The 22,500-nt window shown below is 44.2% G+C and overlaps 2 protein-coding genes across 5 annotated transcripts in view; both read right to left on the bottom strand.

The window, feature by feature from the left end:
* The window catches only part of vps50 (VPS50 subunit of EARP/GARPII complex), a 99,075-nt gene extending 88,202 nt beyond the window's left edge, over positions 1-10,873 (bottom strand). For both annotated transcript variants that reach the window (XM_083680320.1, XM_083680321.1), the window contains exons 1-4: positions 10,738-10,873; positions 10,075-10,143; positions 2,950-3,078; positions 1,558-1,629 (exon numbers count right to left, since the gene is read on the bottom strand). In XM_083680320.1, coding sequence (XP_083536446.1) covers positions 1,558-1,629; positions 2,950-3,078; positions 10,075-10,143; positions 10,738-10,770 — 303 coding nt within the window. In that variant the 5' untranslated portion in view covers positions 10,771-10,873. The remainder of the gene's footprint in view (positions 1-1,557; positions 1,630-2,949; positions 3,079-10,074; positions 10,144-10,737) is intronic.
* Positions 10,874-12,410: 1,537 nt separating this feature from the next.
* The window catches only part of hepacam2 (HEPACAM family member 2), an 18,783-nt gene continuing 8,693 nt past the window's right edge, over positions 12,411-22,500 (bottom strand). Inside the window, exons 1-9 of one of the 3 annotated variants that reach the window (XM_083679907.1) lie at positions 20,931-21,056; positions 17,462-17,842; positions 16,868-17,167; positions 15,838-16,140; positions 15,029-15,157; positions 14,175-14,196; positions 14,034-14,068; positions 13,333-13,406; positions 12,411-13,232 (exon numbers count right to left, since the gene is read on the bottom strand). In XM_083679907.1, coding sequence (XP_083536033.1) covers positions 13,077-13,232; positions 13,333-13,406; positions 14,034-14,068; positions 14,175-14,196; positions 15,029-15,157; positions 15,838-16,140; positions 16,868-17,167; positions 17,462-17,842; positions 20,931-20,991 — 1,461 coding nt within the window. In that variant the 5' untranslated portion in view covers positions 20,992-21,056 and the 3' untranslated portion in view covers positions 12,411-13,076. Of the gene's footprint in view, positions 13,233-13,332; positions 13,407-14,033; positions 14,069-14,174; positions 14,197-15,028; positions 15,158-15,837; positions 16,141-16,867; positions 17,168-17,461; positions 17,843-20,930; positions 21,057-22,500 lie in introns of those variants that run through there. The other 2 variants (XM_083679908.1, XM_083679909.1) reach the window with 2 other exon arrangements.

Genomic DNA, 22,500 nt, shown 5'->3' with positions numbered 1-22,500 from the left:
GGAGGATTCATGGGGAAAGGAGGAGGGGTGGAGGGAGGGCACAGGCTCAGCGGATGGTGCGGGGAGAGATTTCTAGCTCCCAGGCTGGTAGTACTGGCTGACCTCAGGATGACCTCTGTGATGGTGGTGATGCCCTTTTAGCTCATACAGCGACATCTCAACTAGTCACCACGCGACATCTCAACTAGTCACCACTACATGTCAACTAGTCACCACTCTACATCTCAACTAGTCACCACTCTACATCTCAACTAGTCACCACTACACCTCAACTAGTCACCACGCGACATCTCAACTAGTCACCACTCTACATCTCAACTAGTCACCACATTACATCTCAACTAGTCACCACATTACATCTCAACTAGTCACCACATTACATCTCAACTAGTCACCACTACATGTCAACTAGTCACCACTCTACATCTCAACTAGTCACCACTACATCTCAACTAGTCACCACATTACATCTCAACTAGTCACCACTCTACATCTCAACTAGTCACCACGCTACATCTCAACTAGTCACCACTCTACATCTCAACTAGTCACCACTACATCTCAACTAGTCACCACATTACATCTCAACTAGTCACCACTCTACATCTCAACTAGTCATTACATCTCAACTAGTCACCACTCTACATCTCAACTAGTCACCACTCTACATCTCAACTAGTCACCACTCTACATCTCAACTAGTCACCACTACATCTCAACTAGTCACCACTCTACATCTCAACTAGTCACCACTCTACATCTCAACTAGTCACCACTCTACATCTCAACTAGTCACCACTACATCTCAACTAGTCACCACTACATCTCAACTAGTCACCACTCTACATCTCAACTAGTCACCACTCTACATCTCAACTAGTCACCACTCTACATCTCAACTAGTCACCACTACATCTCAACTAGTCACCACTACATCTCAACTAGTCACCACTCTACATCTCAACTAGTCACCACTCTACATCTCAACTAGTCACCACTCTACATCTCAACTAGTCACCACTCTACATCTCAACTAGTCACCACTACATCTCAACTAGTCACCACACTACATCTCAACTAGTCACCACTACACCTCAACTAGTCACCACTACATCTCAACTAGTCACCACGCTACATCTCAACTAGTCACCACGCTACATCTCAACTAGTCACCACTACATCTCAACTAGTCACCACTCTACATCTCAACTAGTCACCACTCTACATCTCAACTAGTCACCACTCTACATCTCAACTAGTCACCACTACATCTCAACTAGTCACCACGCTACATCTCAACTAGTCACCATGCTGCATCTCAACTAGTCACCGTACTTTGCAACAGTAGGCGTATACTTTTATGTTTTACATGAGCAATTTACTCTAGTGTTTAAGTTCTTGTTATGTGACATTGGAGATATTGTGTTGGGTTTGGTTGCTACACTGATTACATTCATGTTATCATCTGCTTTACTATACATCTGTAGGTGTGTGTGTGTGTGTGTGTGTGTGTGTGTGTGTGTGTGTGTGTGTGTGTGTGTGTAGTCATCCACTCACCGCTGACTGTTGTCTCTTCAGCTTATCTCTGTACTCCTCCAGCTCCTGCAGGTTCAGCTCAGGTGGGAGTTTCTGTAAACAAACAAACACATCCATTTTACACTGGAATCCCACCTGTCCCTGTTGTAATACAAAACCCACAGCCTAGACGAGAAGGCTTTCAGTGGAAGGCAGCTTTAGCAACGTGTACCTCTGCCAGAAAAGAAACAAATCAAAGTTGACTTATTGTGGAAACCTGAAATCCACAGGCGCACCATCTCTGGAGCTCTGAGCCATATGTGGATATCCATTTGTTTTCTCGGGACTGGGCTAATCTTCATTATTGGGTGCTTCTACTTTCAAGTTTGTTTAAGTACCCTTTTCAACAAGCCTCCACTGACTATCAGCACCCAACCAACTCTTCCTCAATTAAAAGAAAATAAATGTGTGCGGAATTGCAAACATGCTTAGACGCATGATAAATTAAATAAACTTGGGATGGCACTTTATCAGGAAAACAACAAACAATGCAAACAATGGCACACAAAAAAACGACCCAGAGCCCTGAGGATCATGGGTAATTACTTTCCCCTTGGCTGAAAATCTCATTTCTGGTGGTGTTGTGATACTCTGCCAAATCTAATGAGATTTCACACCCTCTGTAAGCGCATAATCTGTCAATCTGGAATTTATTGGCATGTGAACAGACGCAGACAGTGAGTCACAGACACCGGCCTGGACGTAAAGAGGTGCCCTCTGAGTTTGGGAGGTTGGATTGAGGGGGTACCACGTTCCCTCATCTTCTGAACGTTGGACAGGGGTGTTCAAATCCGGACGTCAGATGACAGAACTCCTGGTTTTACTCCTCATTCTCTAATTGACTGATTCAATGATTCATGTGATTTATTGGCCATAGATTCTACTCATCTGGCAACTGACTAGAAGGGAAAGATGAAAAACCAGCAGCTGCGGATCTTAGGCTTAGATTTGGTGTAGGGTGTGGACTGGAGCTCGTTGGAGGAGAGATTATTTTAGCTGTATCTTCACAGTAACCATTCCGATTGGGTTCTATTAAGAACCCCAACCCCGCCATATAGTCACCCTAAAATGGCTCTATGACATTTGGGTGGCAGGGTGTCAGGCCTTGTTCATGTGGGCTTAGTGGCCAATGCACAGTTGCACAACCTTGCATCATAAGGAACTACAGTAAGATTGTTGATGGCAATGTAGTGTACGCCTCCAGATGCATTCTTTGATTTGGAATGAATTATTTAAAATCAAACACGGCATAATGGAATAGGCTTAACATACACAAATATATCTATGCCTTTGGAGTATTGGGGAAACAGCAGGGTAGGATTCCCCTAGTTGAGGAATCCTTCGAGGGCTGTGCTACAGTGCTTGCTAACTCACCTCCAGCTCGTGTTGCACCATGTCAAAGGAGTCGTTGGAGTAGTACACCTCCTCTACGCTGTTAATGATCTCCTGCTCGGCTTGAGGGTCAATTGGCTGCTCTCGCATCTCCCTCAACTCCTCCTGAGACTAGAAAGAAGAGGGGGATGAGGGTGGGGAAAGAGAGGGAGAAAGGAGAGAGGGAGGGAGGGAGGGAGGGAAAGAGAGAGAGAGAGAGAGAAGAGAAGAATAGACGTATCAAGGGGTTAAGCATTACAAAAGAAAGCACACTGCTACTGAGACAGCCTTGTGGGAAGACGGAACTCTCCGGAACATCTCTGGGAACCAGCGGAGCATATAGATTTTTGGAGAGCGTCTACTAGGTTTATCACTCCACAGATTAACTTTTAAGCCTGTCTCCCTGGAGGAAAGCCTTCAATGGACCCTAATGAGGATGAACATAGGCACATATCAATACCACAAAACACAGAGTTAGCAGATAACACTCTCACTCATCTCTATGATAACCAATTTTGGGCGTCAAACCCTTGGCAACCCACTGGCTAGATATTACAATAAGGTTTGCATATCACATAAAACGTCAATAATAAAACAAAAAATATCCCCATAGGGCCTGTTAGTTGAATTTAGAGGATAGGACTCATCTCACTACACATCGACATCAGAGAGCAGTATCTCAGACACTGAAGATCTGAACATCCTAATACACCTGAGCCAAAAATAGCTTTGTGAGATCTTCAAGACACACACACACACACACACCAAGGTAGGCAAGTCTGAGAGGGAAGTGAAGCGAGAACTGACGGGGAGTGTGTGGGTGAGCAAGGGGGTAGGAGCGCAGCTCAGCATGGGAGGTGTGTGTGTGTGTGTGTGTGGGGGGGGGGGGGGGGGGGGGCCGTAATCATTGAGTTACCACTTTCTCACTGGATAAGAGATAGAGAGGAACAGAGCAGAAAGAAAAAAGGCCAATCTAGGTGGGAGGGTGGTGGGAGGGTGGTGGGGAGGGAGGGAGGGAGGGAGGTGGGAGGGTGGTGGGAGGGTGGGGAGGGGAGGGAGGTGGGAGGGTGGTGGGAGGAGTGTCTATTGTTGTGTGGTTGGATGGGGGGGGGGAGGGAGGGAGGGTGGTGGGAGGAGTGTCTATTGTTGTGTGGTTGGATGGGGGGGGGGAGGGGGGGTGGGTGGTGGGAGGAGTGTCTATTGTTGTGTGGTTGGATGGGGGGGGGGGTGGGAGGAGTGTCTATTGTTGTGTGGTTGGATGGGGGGGGGTGGTGGGAGGAGTGTCTATTGTTGTGTGGTTGGATGGGGGGGGGGAGGGAGGGAGGGGAGGGAGGGAGGGGGGGAGGGAGGGTGGGAGGGTGGTGGGAGGAGTGTCTATTGTTGTGTGGTTGGATGGGGAGGGAGGGAGGGAGGGAGGGAGGGAGGGAGGGGGGTGGGTGGGTGGTGGGAGGAGTGTCTATTGTTGTGTGGTTGGATGGGGGGGGGGGGAGGGGGGAGTGTCTATTGTTGTGTGGTTGGATGGGGAGGTGGGTGGGTGGTGGGAGGAGTGTCTATTGTTGTGTGGTTGGATGGGGAGGGAGGTGGGGAGGGAGGGAGGGAGGGACGGAGGGGAGGGAGGGAGGGAGGTGGGGAGGGAGGGAGGTGGGGAGGGAGGGAGGGAGGGAGGTGGGGAGGGTGAATATCTCAAGGGATATTGTGATTCGTCCTCTGACATACCCAGAAAGCCAATAAAACAATTTAGAAATCTCTGCATTAATCACCCTGTTTTTCACCCTTTCTCTTTCTTTCTCACCATGTCTTCCTAACACCGAGTGAATTAGTCATTTCTACCCTCTGCCTTTCCTTCCACTTTACCACACAGACACAAACAAAACAAAGGTTAAATTAAATGATCCTCAGAGTTAAAGTTGTGTCATGTTATTCCTCCCACTAAATACGGAGGGGGAAATAAAACATCTATTTGTTTAATGAGCCTCATCAAATAATCAAAGCTTTAGTTGTTCAGATAAAGTGCTAATTGAATGCAGCAAATTAACCTGGGGACAAAGGTACTCTGTCCCCAGTAGGGTCGCAAAATTCCCAAAAAGGTTCAGGAAGTTTCCCAAACTAACGGATATGGAACTAACGGATATGGGACTAACGGATATGGGGGTTGTCATCTGTTTTGAAATGTCCACCTGTTTTTGAATGTCCACCTATGTTTCCCCTGTCTTAGAATTTCATTGGAGAAAAACCCTTATTCAATGTATCACAATTTCAGAAGATGCACTGATAATTCACAATAAATTGAATCACTAATCTTCTGAATGTTTTTCAGCAAATTGTATATTTTTGAAATATGCCAGGAACATTCCTGTCCTTTGCAACCCTAGTCTGAAGCAGCAATACCAGGTGACTCGAAAGAGGGGGATGGAAGGGGAGAGAAGGGGAAGAGAAGGGGAAAGGAGGGAGAGAAGGGGAAAGGAGGAGCAATCATTTTCTCTGTAGAATCTGTATGAATCAATTTCTCTGTTGAATCATTAAAAATCATCTCATAGTCAAGGTAGCAGTGATGAATATTCATAGACTCTAATTGGTCATTTTATGTTCTCATCTGTACTGAAACAAAGGTGTCATCCATAGGGATATTAAACAGAATCAAAGCAACAACAAATGCAATCTAGCATATTTCCTCAAATTTGTGGGCTCTGTATTTCTACTAAATGAGGATTAGGAATATGTGAGATAAAACCATTATGATTACGTTATTATGATACATAATTTGCATAGAATTCGATGCTCAATTCCTGTGAAAATTAATGCCCTGAGAAAATGTTGAAGAATGGACTTGCTAATGAGAGAATTTGTGAAGCATCTTCCACAGCTTCCTTTGTTTCTGGTCAGAGATTGAAGACGTTGACATGATGATAGGGTGACCCCTACTGGCCGTGGGGAGCACTAACAGTAGAGTTAAAAGCAGTGTATTGAGATATTGTCATGCTGTGACCATCGCTCCAGGGGACTCAAGCATAGACCTGAAATGTGGTTTCTTTAAAACAATATGTAAAATAACCCCCAAAAAACATCTCCAAAAAGGTGGGAAGAAAAGGGAAAATTATTCAAAAAGAATTTCGATTTTTTTTTCTCACATACTGTATGCACTTTCACAAAGCTGCTTAGTCACAGTCCCAATTTGAGTGAAATGTGACAAGACAGATAAAATTCAGTGCAACAAAGAAAAGCTTCAACCATTAACCATAATCTGACAGTGAGTAAGTAATGTCCTTTACTAGTGAGACCTCTTTTCAAAAGTGAATAAGGATGGAATAAATTACAGGGTCAGAAACCATTTAAAGTAGGCTACACTTTAATAGGATGAAGTGGCTCATAGACACTGATGGAAGGTCAGTTTAGTGTTTCCCCCCCTAATGGGTGAGGTTAGGATTTGGGGAGGGGAAACTAATGGGTCATTCTATGTCAAATCAACAGACAAAAGACAATTTTCGACACCCACCACCACTCAGAATGTTCTGAAATGGTTTCTCTACTTAAAAGCAGATAAGATAAGTATTCCTGCATCCTTGTATTTTATAAGCCAGTATGGAATAACAGTTTTCTATGTCTGACAAGTAATATGAAGCTGCATCTGGGAGATTTGTTTCTTCATACTATGTAATGTATTTCTGGTTAATCTGGTAATCTGGGTGTTGCCCTGTCCAAAGCTTTTAGTCATTGAAGTTGTGTGTCTAATGTCCCATTATACAGGGTGATAGTACCAGATTCTGTCCACTAGATTCTGTCCACTAGAGACAAAACTCCAAGCCCTAGCTTCATATTACTTGTCAGACATAGAACTGTTATTCCATACTGGCTGAAGAAATCTTCTAAAGGAGGGGTTTGGAGGCTTAATGGGTGACTTTTGACCAATGTTTTGGATTTGGGGTTTGAATTCTATTGAATATTATATAAATCCCACAGAATGAAAATGGACAATTTGGGTTCAATCAATTACACTATTTCTCAGGAATTAAACTATAATTCTACAACATAATGCTGCAGGAATACTCATCTTATCTGTTTCTAACTCCAGAAACCATTTCAGAACAATCTGAAAGGTGGTGAGAGATGGTGGGTTGCTGACTTGACATGGAATAACCCTGATCCTAGATATCTGCCTCGTGCAAACATGACGTCTCTACACTCAACCCTTTTGTAATCAAGACCAAGACATCTCTTTCACTCTCACTGCTCTGTCACCTATACAATCTCTCACTCTCTACTGGCTGTCTCTCTAACATTCCTACTCTGCTGTTTAATATATTCAATCACAAGGTTTCCCTCTGCTTATCAAGTGTGGGAGCCAATCAAAACGGACAAGCATATGGGGATGTACAGAGAAGAGAGAGAAAGGTGGCAGAGAGCATCAATGTTGCCATTACTGTAAGATTAATTGTGAAATGAGTGAGTTCATCTAGGTCTCAAAAGGTCACACCAGTGTTTCCCCTACCATCAAATAGGCCTTTCCCCACCTCGATCTGTTTTGCCTTGTCTTAAATATTGTTGTCTTATACAGAAAATGCTAGTAATGGCAACCCTGGATGTGGATTTTGGGTGCCTCTGCTCCCTGCCTAAGAAAACATCTGAGGGAAAAAGTAGGTCACACACATGTCTCTGACCCGTGTCTACACAGGTTCTATATGAATCTAGCCCTGCCCATCATTCACATGCTGACATCACTGCTCTGGCCTTATTCTTCATTGGATCATGCCAGTATCTGTCAATCAAACACAGCAGCACTCCTCTGCCCTACTGTTAGCCAGATGCTCCTGAAAACACTGGGGGAGATGAATGGTTTGAACCACAGCTCTCCACAACTCTCACTCACTCCTACAGTTTGTGTCCCCCACATAAACACCTTGGTTTGACCCTCAAGGGAGCATGGACAGGTCATACAGCACTCCCTCAAACAGGCGTACACGTCTAAGGGTAGATGGTAAAAGAAAAACCAATTTCCCTTGTATTTCCCCCCTGAATCACCTGTCAAAGGTCACACTTCAGTAGAGCTAGTTTATGTGAGAATCATGACTACTCAACAAAATAAATATATGGGCAAAGACAGACAATGCTGATACAGAAATGTTAAATAGACCTGTATTAAAATGTCTATTTCATACAGATAGATAAGCTTGTCACCCAGCATGTTCGGCAGGAGTTAGACATCCCTCAGTAATAGAGCCTGAATATTATCGTCATAAAGCACTGACTCGTGGCACAAGGAACTGAACCAAGTGTTTGATTACTGCAGATCCAGTTTGTCCACGTCAGCTGATCTCTATCAGAGCCCCTACAGAGACCCGCCTTGATCCTGTTTGCTTTCCCCCTTGTTTTTATCAGCTACACTACATAAAATGGTCGTTATCTCAATTGCAACACAACCTGAAAGTGTTCAAATGTGCTCCTATCATGAGTAGTGTCTACAGTTAACAGAACGTTTCATTACGGCCTACCTCTACGGCAGACGGTCTGAAAATATAGTATAATAACAGTCGGCTGCATCTACCCTTCAAAACACTTGTCTGCTGTATCTAGCCTTCAAAACACTTAAGAATGAGATGACCAAATCACTTCCTTAAGGCAGATGATGTTTTATTGTGTCCACCAGATATATGACAACCATCTGGGCTAAGTATGGAGGAGTAGGAAAGACATGTTTGGTCAAATAACAGCGATAAAATGAAAGCATGTGTAAGAGACATACAAGTAAACGTTGACAGCCAACATGGATTTTTTTACTTTTAGTGGTCAGCAGGTTCAAAGCTGAAACCACACATGTTGGGCCATAAATAACGAGAATAGAACAGAGGAAATTAAACGTCTGGTTGAATTAACCTGGCCCAGCATCATCCTATGGCTTATAAATGGGGTTGGACCCATTCCCAGTCCGATTCCACCAAGCTCAGGGAAGGTCAAAGAATACAAAGCAAAATCAATGGAAAGCTTGCAAAGCTCCTGAAGAGTGACTTTAACATAAGAAACAGGAATTTTGCTGTTTGTCACTTCAAGTGGCTAATGACAAACGCTCCCCGTGGCTAACCGTGACTGATTGCATTTTCTAAACATTGACTCAGTCTCCCTTCCAAATGCTGAAATACTGCCTCAGCAGGGGAACCATACATTATGGCTGATGGCTGTCCTTGACGTGAAGAGTGTCAGTTGCTGAATGAGCAACCCCAATCTTTCCCTCACTTGGCTTCCTGCAACATGATGTATAGTGATGATGTAACAGCCCTTGAAGCATGGCTACAGATAGGGCCGCAGCTCAAAGTTAATGTAATACTGCAGTCTGCAGTTGAAAAGGCAGCAATGACCTACTATAAAACACTCTCAACCTTAATAACTTGAAAAGCGTCTAAGCCCGACCACTCCAATAGAGCCAATTTTAAGGCTTGCATTTTTGTGGTTTGAGAACATGAGCAGTCAATTTAGAACAAACAAGGTGACAGTATTCAATCACACAGTTACTGAGCTCTGCACGGTCCACGATTACCCAAAGACAAAGGTGAATGTCGTAGTAGCTCACAGGTACACTGAAGCCCGAATTAAAAAATTGCAGGGATGAAAACAGTCGGTAACTTTTTATTTTGCAGCACTGTTTCAGCTGGTATTTACCCAGTATTTACTAAGAAACTGAATGGTAACCATGTGGTAACAAGGGGTACTTTCTGGTAGTTACCTTGATAAATTCAGCACAATTGATAACTACCTTGTACTACATGGCACATAGTGGTGCTTGTGTCAGTAAATCTAACGGAAACAATAACTAATATGCAATTATCAAGTAATAACAGTTTCACCCAGTATTATCTGGTGCCCATTAATTAAGCCCATATGGGCTGGGCACTGTCAGAGGGTGCAATGACACAATAATAATGTATCATAACAAATCTAAATCTTTCAAAAATCAATCAACCAGGCTGTAAAATAAAGGGTTACCAACAGTCTACTAAAATAACTAGCATAACATAATGGTTAGTGGGTGAAATGCTTGCTGTCTGTAGGGTTTGCTGTGTGTACAGTTTACAATATAGGTTACAATATACAGCAAAAAAAAAACACAAAAAAACCCAGAGTGATCTCCTGGTTGCTCACCTTGCTCGGGATCCTAAAGTTCTCAACAGGGCTGAGATCCGCCATGCTCTCCTGAGGACTTTTCAGGCCCTGTCAAAACACAGATTTAACTGACATAGAGCAAAATACTATAACACCACTGGTAGTTTAACAAGGTCAGGACAATCATGGTAAACTAGCTAAACGATAATGAGACACTTTGTGTGTGTCGTGTAGCTACTTCAGCACTGCAGCTCGGGAGGTGTGAGACGAGGACGATGCCACAGGCTACATATCATGTAAGAAGACACAGGCACACATCTCAACAAGAGATGCCGGGTTGATCTTTGAAAGTGATAGGCCCTGCTACTCAGTCTAGATAGCTACCAACCTAACATATTACCAAGAAGAGAAATCGCCCACAATCCATTATTGTACAATATAGCTAGCATGGCTATATAACACTGACAGTGTAGCTTCAGTCAGCGCACGAATGTCTTTAGACATGTCTTTAGATAAGACAACAGTCTACATCTAAAATGGGAACTCGTTGGTTTTGTGATTGAATTGGTCCACGATCATCTTTATCGTATTGTTATGATCTGTGTCAGAGCTGTCAGTGTCACTTCTTGTGTAGCCACACAGCTGTCAGAGCGACGTGGAAGACAGGGGTAACAGGAAACCATAGGATCTTGAATGGCTTACCTGCCGGGCCATAAGTGATTTGATCTTCTGCATTGTAAAGGGAAGCTTCGTCTAACTAGACGAATACATCTATACTGTTGTTTAGCTATCCTGTCAACGATTCAGTTCCTGCACTCTGAGAGAGAGGCCATGTTAGTTACCCATCACGTGACCACGCGTTACGAGAGCCTAAAGCTATGCGGGAAGTGTAGTTTAGTGAGGGATGGATAGCGTCAGTTGACGGTTTCCTTGAACTACATTTCCCTATTCTTTTATTAAAACATGATTGTCAAGTTATTTTGTTGAATATTCAGCACTATTCACAAACAAGTTTCATTGCTTGCTTTCGTGACTCTATCCACATATTTGTACTACACTTATAGGCTGTTATCTCTGATTTCCCTTTGTAAATTAGTTTCTCCCCTGACACTAGATGGCAGCCATAAACAGCCATAAACAAGAGCGTGACATCCTTTAGGGTTAGGGTTAAGTAATTGCCTGGTAGTGGTGTGAACATATGATACAGCATGTTGTTGACTGTGTATGTGTCATTACAACTGATTGAAAGCAGAGCAAGTGAAATATAGGTATATGGATAGAGGTCAGGAGGACACTTATGTTTCCATAAACCCTCTTGTGCCCTTCTTGGACTGTGAATTGCAGACTTTTTAGGTGCCAATTACCGCAAATCTCTTTATTCTTGAAAACACAAGATTATCATCAAGCACTACCATACCTCACCAAGCCCCACTTCCCTAGTGGAAATGTCTAATATTTAAAAACAGAACAGGGGCTAGTTCTTGTTCCTGTTTAATGACACCTCTGGCTATTTCCCTGTCAAATGAAGGTGACGTGCCTCCACCAGATAGGCTCCACTGTTGTTTGTCATCCAGTTGCACTGCATGGATCCTCCCTTAGCATACAGGGAGACGAAACAGATGGTCCCCCTACCAGGAATCCACATCATAAAGACTGTTCTGACTGGCATAGGGCTATGGGACACTATCAGTACTTCTGCATTCAACAAGACCTGTTTATTGTTAATCTATCATCTTTCATTCGTAATGTTCTATACCCAAACGAGAGTTAGAGGAATTGCAGTATCAACATGCAGATCAACATGCAGTCAGTACTTTTTGTGATAAACTCAGTCAACAGTATCTGTCTGTCTGTCTTATCTGTCTGTCTGTCAGTCTGTCTCTTTCTTTCCCTCTCTCCCTCTATCTCTCTCTCTCTCTCTCTCTCACACACACACACACACAGCCACACACACACAGCCACACACAGCCACAGAGCCACACACACGCGCACGCACACACACACACACACACACACACACACACACACACACACACAGACAGACAGACACACACACACACACAGACAGACAGACAGACAGACAGACACACACACACACACACACACACACACACACACACACACACACACACACACACGCACACACACAACTGAGAGACTATTCGTGACTAGGAGTCACCATGTGCAGGTGGAAGGCACAGTGCCACACGCTGAACCCTCCTTCTGTCGCTTTCTCTGTCGCCAGACCAGACCAGATAAACAAGAAAATAGAGCTGCATTCATCCATGAGGAAGAAGGACCGCCTTTCACACCAGTTTTCAACACATTTCAGACCAGTAATATACATCAGATGGTCAGGAGCTAAAGTCATATAGCACTGTTATACATCTTTATTCAAATACAAAAGGTACATATCTGTAAATGGAAACTGTACAATGCTATGCATACAGGCAACAGCACACCTGGCATTTCAATATATGACAACGTCAAAAGTATCCAAAACTGCTACATTCAGAAGAGAGGACCTTCAGCTGTTTCCATGGAAATAAACTGGAACATATTAACAACATATTCAATACAAATATTAAAAAGATAAAGAAATTGCAGTGCAGTATAGAATAAGAATGTATTGTATTCACATGTTTAACATTTTATTTTATGCCGTATGAGAATGCATTCATCGAAATGTACTTACCCACTTACAGAAGTGAGAGGGAGACAACTTAAAATTTCACATTGTACATAAATAGACTAAAAGGAAATATATTAAAAGAAAACCCTTGTATTTTAAATTAAATAAATATCTGAAATTATAAGCAGGACATTGGAAATGTGGCAGATCTCACACAGGCCTAACTGTATAAAACAAGGTTCACAGGATTAGAACCACAATCCATCAGACAACCAGATCTCTTGCAGTAATGTCATCGATAAGAACATTGAAGCATTGAAGCTCCTTCATATATAAAAAAAAAAAAAAAAAAAAGCTCTGTCATCTATCGAAGAATATGTCCGTGGGAATCAGGGGAAGTGCTTCTATCTCACTGGAGTCTGGAGTCTACAGACTGTATCTCCACATTCTGGCTGTGCTCCAACAAACTCTGGGTGGGAGTTTCAGGGATGTGCCTGATGACATCGTAGATGGTGGTGTGCATGTCCTGTACTGACTCCAGGTGTGCGAGGGATCTGCTCGATGCCTGAGGAGTGAAAAAAAAACGTGACGTAAATTCCTCCAGGTAACTATTATTGTTGTGTTAGTGCATCAAGCTGTATCCTTAGAGGACATTCAACACATACCTGTGTAGATTCCATTTTACCAGGTATAGAGACAAACTCATAGATACCGAAATCTTCAGTTGCATCTTCATGACCTGTAGGGACAATGTTGTTGATGGTTAATATTTTCCCCTGCAGTAATCAATATCTCAAAAGGTTTTGGATGCATGTTTCGGTCTCAATATAGTGTTGTCTCTCTTGCAAACTCCCTGCTCCTAGTATGCTATGTTTTCTATTTGATTAGGAATCACTTTCAGTCTCAGAAAAAACAATTGTGACCTTACACAATTTGTAAAGACCATTGCATGGACAGCTGGGGCGGCTGGTGGATGTAGAAAATGGAGGACAGGCTCATTGTAATGCATGCACACGTGTTTGATACCATACCTCATTATGTTCCATGCATAACAGTGACCTGTCCTCAGATTTCTACCTCCACCAGCTCCCACTGATGGACAGAGAGTTGCCAAACAGTTAAGAGTTTGTATCTAAAGCTACTGAGCTGTTAGATTAAGGTGCAGGTTCAACTGATATTTGGAGCAACCAAGTTAATGTGCAAATGAGCTACATGTATGTCAGCACAAGGCAAACACCTATGATTACTCTAATTGTTCTATGTTATGAGGGTTTCAGTTTGTTCTGGCTATGTACACAACACTGCTTGACAACAGACAGGAATGTTGGCAGGCCATAAACAGTCACAGGTGCAGAGGGGAGCTCACCTGAGCGATGTAGGCGCTTCTGTTCTGTTAAAGGTCTGCAAAGGACAGGCAAATGAACTTTGTAAAAATAATGCATTTACCCATCTACACCAAAATGTATTTATATCCAGTGTGTAATAAGATCTCAGTAAGATCCCTTACCTATTGTAGATGTTCATGAGAACTATGAGAGAGAGAGAGAGAGAGAGAGAGAGAGAGAGAGAGAGAGAGAGCGAGAGAGAGAGAGAGAGAGAGAGAGAGAGAGAGAGAGAGAGAGAGAGAGAGAGAGAGAATAGTATGTTACAAATTTGACAAATTATTATCATTTTAATTTTGTAGAGCTTTTGAAATGTTAATACCTTCTCCAAAAAAAGGCCTATTGTTTTTCCCCAGAGCCAAGGGTTTTTGTTTAGATTGCCCTGCAGCATCATCAAACTGTGGCACAAGTGACATGTATTTCGGTCACCCACACAACAGAGATGCAAACAAAAGATCTTCCCCAGAAATGTAGCTATGCTAATAACTACAGGCAGTATTTTTTGTTAACGTTACACATCTAGTATGTTCGCTTCTACATCTAGTGTGTTAGCTGCGACTGTAATGTTACATTTAACCCTGTTTATGTAAGTCACATAATCGACTTGAGAAATAGCTACAAACAGTAAAGAATAAGACTTTAACATTTTATTTTATTCGTGCTCTACTATTGACTGTTGAGAAGATTTGCTCTTCTTCCTGTATAGTGTAGACCTGTTGTTCCCTACAGTATGGGTTACACCCACATTGCAGGTCACTTCAAACTGAACATTTCCATTCCCTATGGGTTGGAATCTCCCTATGAATGCCTGAATATCCTGTGGAGCACGAGGAATAATTGCCTAATTAGAACGCGCCCTAACATTTGCAAATGATTTACATTTACAGTGAACAAACTCAGTGCCTAGGTGTGGGTGTTTCGAGTGGACGGGCAAAGGTTGGAGAGAATTGGGACCTAGCATCTAAGGGTAACATTTCACCTCTCTTAGGATGGCAGGTCTTCCTCAGGAGGAACACCAACAGCATGCAGCCAATGATGAACAGAGAGGAGACGGCGAGGACCGCCAGAGGAGACACGTCACTGAGTACTTGAACATTCTTCTCCTTTCCTGCATGTGCAAAAGAGGAACTTTAAATTTAGAAACAGATTTCAAGTTAAACAACGTCGTCTCAAGGTTGAGCAAATACATTTTACCCAACTGACGTGCCCAACTTGAGTGCATGTGTCACGACACGCCTGTTGGACATTCAGTGTTCTTTTTTCTTTACTTTTAAGTCATTCACAATAGGCTGTATCAACAGTGTCATTAACTGCACAGTAGCCAAGATTACACATGTTTTGCCGTGAGCCTGAGACGACATAGGAACCCAGTACACAGAAACTCCACATGCAGTAAAACATGGTCAACAAGGAGACCAGCTGGTATTCTCTGTTTACTCTCTAATAGAACCCCTGGACTTTTACATAGGCAACAGAGACGGCACTTAGCAACAGAGCAGAAACAGCACCATGAAGTACGACACAAATACCATACAGTATTGTGTGTGTGTGTGTGTGTGTGTGTGTGTGTCTGTGTGTGTGTGTGTCTGTGTGTGTGTGTGTGTGTGTGTGTGTGTGTGTGTGTGTGTGTGTGTGTGCGTCTCTGTGTGTGTGTGTGTGTGTGTGTGTGTGTGTGCCTGCCTGTGTGCATTCATGCATACATTTGTATCGAGACCCAAATTTCCATCCCCACCTACGCACCCGCAAGCAGCCCCACCTACACTCCACCTGGCATCCCCATCTCCTTACCTCTCCCCACACTGGCCACCAGCAGCGTGAACTGGGTCTCGTCCTGCTTCTGGGTCACATTGTTGAAGGCTCTGCAAAGGTACTCCTCAGCATGGGCCAGCTGGTGGGAAGTGCGGGCTACCAGGCGCGGCCCAATCATGATGACCTCAGTGGCATTGTTGGTCTTGGAGATCCACACGCAGCTGTTGGGGGGGTTGGAGTCAGCTTGGCAGTCAAAGAACACCACCTCGCCTGGGTTGACTGTGAAGACCTCTCCCGTCCTCAGGCCCTGGCCAGACCTCACAGCCAGGTTATATGGTCCATCTGGGAGTCGACGGATTCACGTTATTGACGTTAAATTGATTCATCATAGAAATTGAATGTGAAGAACACATGCATGCAATATTTCTCTGAGTCATTAACGAAACACCTTTACACGTTTTGTTCACAAAGAGAAATTTTGCTCTTTGCCACTACAAATTAGGTTACAAGTGTACCATAGCACTGTTTTAAATGCTACAGAGACTAGAATAACTACCCGCCCCCAAACACACACACACACACACACACACACACACACACACACACACACACACATCAACCTGTAAGAGTTTTGCCTAAAGCAACAACAAATGGCATCATGAAATACTGGGTTGGTGACATGGTTGGTTTCCTTAACCCAATAGTGGCATGCCAGCGATACTACGGCAATGACGGTATCACTGCACAGAACAGAGGCCCTCTGTCAGACCCAGACTCCCATGCAAATATTATCACTCCTGTTTTCAGCCGTCGCAGAGCTCTCATGTGGTCTAGGTTTACACACCAAGGTTACTCACAGAAGGCAGAGAGGTTATGTGTCCTCTTTCCTCAAGCTTTTGCTTGTGTTTATTTCAATCACTACACGTTTCTGATTTATTGTTTAGCTCGCGAACGGCAAACATACAGTCATTTACAGTTCTTAAGCAACTTTAGCTGGGCCTTGCTTGCCAATCTCCTCTGTTTTCTTCAACACAAGAATACGGCGCCTGGCTTTGAGAAGCCTACTCACAGAACACACTGAGGTTGACGGTGTGGCTCTTTCGCTGACTGATAGCATTGCTAGCAACACAGCGGTACCGCCCGATATCCTCCTTCCGGACCGGGTTGATCACCATGGTGGAGAGTTGAGGGGTAGAACTGTTCTGGTAGAACCAATGGCGTTCACTAGCATGGATGGGGACGTTGTCCCTCAGCCACTGGAACTGGACCCTGGTCCCGTTCTCCACTGAGCAGGTCCATGTCACGTTCTCCTTGTCCTCCACAACAGCGGAAGACGGGGTCTTCTTAATGATGGGGGTGGACACAGGTACTGGGGAAGGAAGCATAACACCTGAAAATACCGCTGGAAGAAATATAGGCCAGTCCATAATGTAACTTCACGCAGGCAACAGGCATATAGATCTTTATTGACTGAAATATCTTATCCAGTTCTCAATATTGTTCACGACTTACAACCTCAAACCTCACTCCATAACTCAACTCAACTCCATAACAGATCAATTGTTGAATACATCATACGTTACTCAATGAAAGGTTCATTAATAACCTCACTTCATCATGATCATATAAGACATGTACGACTGATGGGCCTGTGACCACTCACCATCCACAGTGACTGTGATGGTCCTCTTCTCCTGCACAGGACCAGGCCTCTGAGGAACCGGCATGTTGAGGTCCAGTTGGATGTTGAGAACCAGGTGGTACTCACCCTCAGCTGCCTCATCCAATCGGTTGATGAAGAGCGAGGCGTTGGGCGCCTTGAAGGAGAAGCGGTTTTGGTATTTCATGATCATGTTGATGATGGCCGTGTCATTGGTGAAGGTCACCAGCTGCGTTATGGGGGCGTTCGGCGTGGTCTGGTACCAGGTCCCCTGGATTTCAGCATTGTCCAATCGGAAGCGAGTCTCCACATGGAGGAGGAGAGACCTCCCTTTGACACCATGGAGAAGTGATGATGGAACATGTATGAGTTCTGAGCTGACTTCTGGTGGAGGGAGAGAGAGAGAGTGAGAGAGAGAGAGAGACAGAGAGAGAGGGATAGAGACAGAGAGAGAGTGGAAGAAAGCAGAGCAACAGAGAAGGGGGAGGTATAGAGACAGAGCGAGAGAGAAGAGAGAGAGTCAGAGAGAGAGCGAGAGTTTTAATGAATAATCTCAGAGGGTGATCTCTTTGGTAACAAAATGCAGCTGGGTAACCATTGTTCTCAATGATAAGCCTCTTTAAATAAATGGATATAATCCACCAGTCTCTAGTCCAGTGGGCCAAGTGAAGGTGCAACTCCAGTCCAGGTTGTGTAGCTGGTCATTTTGGTGAGTCAGTGGGTTCTCTATCTGTAAAGCCTGCAATGTTTCTCATTACAGATACTTCCTGATTTGAGAGTGAGACATTTTGACGGTGAGATATCACAGAGAACTTTCACATAAGAACACAGGTGCTGACAGAACAGACAAACCCAAATGTACACAACAATGTTTGTCTGTTTGATTCATTAAATGATTCACCTTAATTTATAATTAGCTTTTAGCATGATAGCATTCAGCCTAATATGAGACACATCAACAGGGATGTGCAGGTTGTCCTTCCTGCTCAGTTTCACAGAAGAGACAGAGCAGGTTGGTTTGAGACGTTGCTCCCTCCCATATTGACATAATTCTTCAATTTTTACGTTTAATTATCTCCTTTCTCTCATCCAGGACTCTGTCCTTAAACTGTGGCAAGCAAATATTTATTCAGTTCCTGACTGATTGTTCTCAGACACAGACAAGCTTTATTTCTCCTAACTGGTCTTAAAGCAAACAAGTAAGCTGTGTGAAGTAGCCGTTGAGCATCGCACTGTTCTGTTTACGTAAGAGTAGGCTTCAGTTGCCATGAGAGTTGGCACACTGATAGTAGACAACAATCACCTTTGAGCTGCAAACACAATACATAATGGACTGTGTACATTAACTACCATTGTTTCTCATAAGGTTTGACAAGTCTCCAACCAAAACAAATGTGGTACTTGTAATACCATACCCTAATCAATGGTGGTTTCATTTTGCAGGTACTTTGTGCTGTACTGTAGCAAGGATTAGGGAAGACTAAGGGAAGACGAAGTGTGCCCGGGTTAGGTTGCTAGGTTGGGTTAAGCAGCAGCAGGTAGGCAGTGTATACATGTACCCCCCCCCCCCCCCCCCCCCCGCCCCCGCTTTGTTTTCTTTCTGCACCTTTCACCTCCCTCTCTCTTGTGCCTCTCTCTCTCTGTCTCTCTCTCTCTCTGTCTCTCTCTCTCTCTCTCTCTCTCCCTCCCATCTCTCCCACCTCTCCTTCCATCCTCCCCAGTCCATTCTAGTCCTCCCTTGGGCCATCTATCCAGCCTGTAGCAGCCAGGGCCCTGCTGACTGCCTGCCAGTGTTGTTCATCACAATAGATTACTGTGTGCCTGGTGTTGTGTCCTAAATAATACAACGGCCACCCCCATGTCACGCTCCGAGAGGCCTGCAGGCTGCGAGCAAGCAGGCAGGCAGTGTGTGTGTGTGTGTGTGTGTGTGTGTGTGTGTGTGTGTGTGTGTGTGTGTGTCTGTGTGATGGGAGGGTGGGGACTGGAAGTGTGCCTGTGTTTACTCTGTAGAAGGCCCAGTGAATAAGAAAGAAGTGTGCTGATCCCACTCCATCACTGTTGTCCCCTAAACAAGCCCGGGACTGTTGTGGTGATAAGGAACTGTGATAGGAGAGATTACTCCAACAATGGGCTTTGAGACGAGGGGATGTCTTCACTGACACACATGCACACACACACGTACACACACGCACACACACATACATGCGCACACACACACACACACACACACACACACACACACACACACACACACACACACACACACACACACACACACACACACACACACACACACACACACAAACGCACAATCAACTAAAACACATACACACCCACCCACTGACACCTCTAAAGCAGAGGTGTTTGGACTCTAAATAAAGGCCACCAGTGCATGGGCACACTCAATGCGGGGGTGTACCCCCATCAACTGTGTGTGTAAACTCAATGCGGGGGTGTACCCCCATCAACTGTGTGTGTAAACTCAATGCGGGGGTGTACCCCCATCAACTGTGTGTGTAAACTCAATGTGGGGGTGTACCCCCATCAACTGTGTGTGTAAACTCAATGTGGGGGTGTACCCCCATCAACTGTGTGTGTAAACTCAATGCGGGGGTGTACCCCCATCAACTGTGTGTGCAAACTCAATGCGGGGGTGTACCCCCATCAACTGTCCCCCTCCTCCTTCTCTGGTCACACAAACACTCTCTCAAGTGAAGTTGATTACACAGCCTTTGATGTGGAGTCCATTGTTGTTTGAGGACATTGTGTGGTGAGTTAATCTGGTCATGTGACTACACAGAAGTTGTGTCCGAGTGATGTGGGCTAAGAGACGTACTGCTTCCTCTTTCCGCTGTCTTCTTCCTCATGCATTTATGTGACCAACCGGGTTTGAAACCGGGTCGTCTGTCCACCACAAGACTGTGTTAGCCCGCCGAGCTAACGACAAGGCATTAGCCCATTACCCGAGCAGGGTCATGGAATCACCTCCGTTACCATGATTACTGTCATATTCAGTCATATGTTTAGAGAATTAAAATGGATCAACACTGACCACTTTGCATCCATGCACATGCACACACTGTACGAAAGCACCATTAAATGACGCATGCAATAACATAACAGTATAACCCTCAGCAATGTGTTAGAGCAGATCAGAGTTAGATCAAAGGTTACAACCAGGACCAGGTGGAGTTTCTGTGTCTCTCTGGAAATTGATTTCTCCTATAAAGGCAACAGCTGTCAACATCACTCAGATGACAGCATCAAACCAGGTATCTCCAAGCAGGCTACGCCAAGGTATAAATAGCAGCAACATGCTCAGACTAAGCCCATTCTTTCTTAGACATACCACCAACTTTCCACCTTGTCATCCGTTCCTCTCCGCTGGCATCCCAAACACGGTGGCCATAGTGACTGTCAGCCTAACAGCAACAGCCCCCGAAAAAACTGTGTATTTCTACATCCTTCCTACCTGTGAGAATGAGGAGAGCAGTGCAGAGATGGAGAGCGGCTGTCCTTCCGATGGCCTCCATTAGTACATCCTTTCCTGTCCTCTCAGGAGCTGTGGAGTTACAGTCGTGACAGTGCAGGGAGGCGGGGGAACTGGAACTGGTGGTGACAACATTTGCCAGGGAAATATAAGAGGAGCAGGAGCCCTGCAGCCCAGCCCAGGCCCCTCCCATGTGACACCAGCAGAAAGAGGTATACCTGGCAGAGGTACAGCATGGTCACCAGCCCCCTGTAGCCCTCAGGCTCGGAGCCACTCAGCCATACAGACACAGGGATTCGTGTGAAAGAGAGAGAGAGAGAGAGAGAGTAGATACACAAAGATATATATAGAACAGTTATAGAGACAGAAAATGTAGAGAATGTTGTTTATGATAAAACAAACAACATTGTGTGTTTTGTGTATATGTGTATCGGCCTCCTCTGCCTGAAGCCCTGAGGAATACAGGTGTATTTCAGAGAAGTGTTAATAACGATGACTCTAAAGGCAGAGAAAGTTATTTAAACAGAGATATGATGCAGACATGAGGAGGAGGGTATCGTAGAAAGAGAACAAAGGGAAGTGAATATAAACCTACAGGCACTCGCAGAGCCAACTGTTGTAGGTATAGTATACTGGTATAGGGTGACACACTCAGACATACGAACACACACACACACACACACACACACACACACACACACACACACACACACACACACACACACACACACACACACACACACACACACACACACAGAGAGCTTTACAGGAATACACTACTAGCATTTTCTACATTGTCATTCTGAAGGGAAGTCTAAGTCTCTGGATTGGATCCATATGATTATGTCATGAGAAAGTCCCATTGTACAGTGTGTATTTCACTGAGGAGTTGCTTAGTGATGGCACTATTGTGACAACTGAATGCCCTCCCTATAGTGAAATACTCTGATGGAATGACCAATTCAGTAAAACACAGGGCATAGGGAAGGATTATTGACCAATCAGTCACAAGTTATAGAGATTTCTTCTCTCAAATTTGGTTTCAAATGTCACTGTGAACAAAGCAAAAAAACAAGTAAAACAAATACAGTAACACTTTTTAGGCACTAATTAGCATTTCAAATGTAGCTATATAGACCATTATTAGGTATTACTGGTTATTTATTAGGTCATAAATATTCAGTGTTTTTTTATTCTCATTTTATTAGTCATGTAGTAGCTGGGCAGTTGGATTTCAGCAACCCTCCAATCTCCCGATCACATTCACCTTGCAGCCTCCCTGATGAAGTGTGTGTGTGTGTGTGTGTGACGGTGCTACTTGTTTCCATAATATCTGTATAAAGTTGGGGCAATATCCAAATGTTCATATTCATGATATTACTTATAAATATCACGATATACGATAACAATATACTAAGATATGCCAGCGTGAGTAAAAATTACCACGTGTGTGTGTGAGTGTGTGTGTGTGTAAGTGTGTGTGTGTAAGTGTGTGTGTGAGTGTGGGTGTCTTGATGGGCTGGATAGAAAGCTGCACATTTGTGCCTAATAC

The sequence above is a fragment of the Argentina silus genome (assembly GCF_951799395.1).
Source record: "Argentina silus genome assembly, chromosome: 11".
NCBI classification, from domain to species: Eukaryota; Metazoa; Chordata; class Actinopteri; order Argentiniformes; family Argentinidae; genus Argentina; species Argentina silus.
This window is presented reverse-complemented; position numbering and strand designations above follow the sequence as displayed.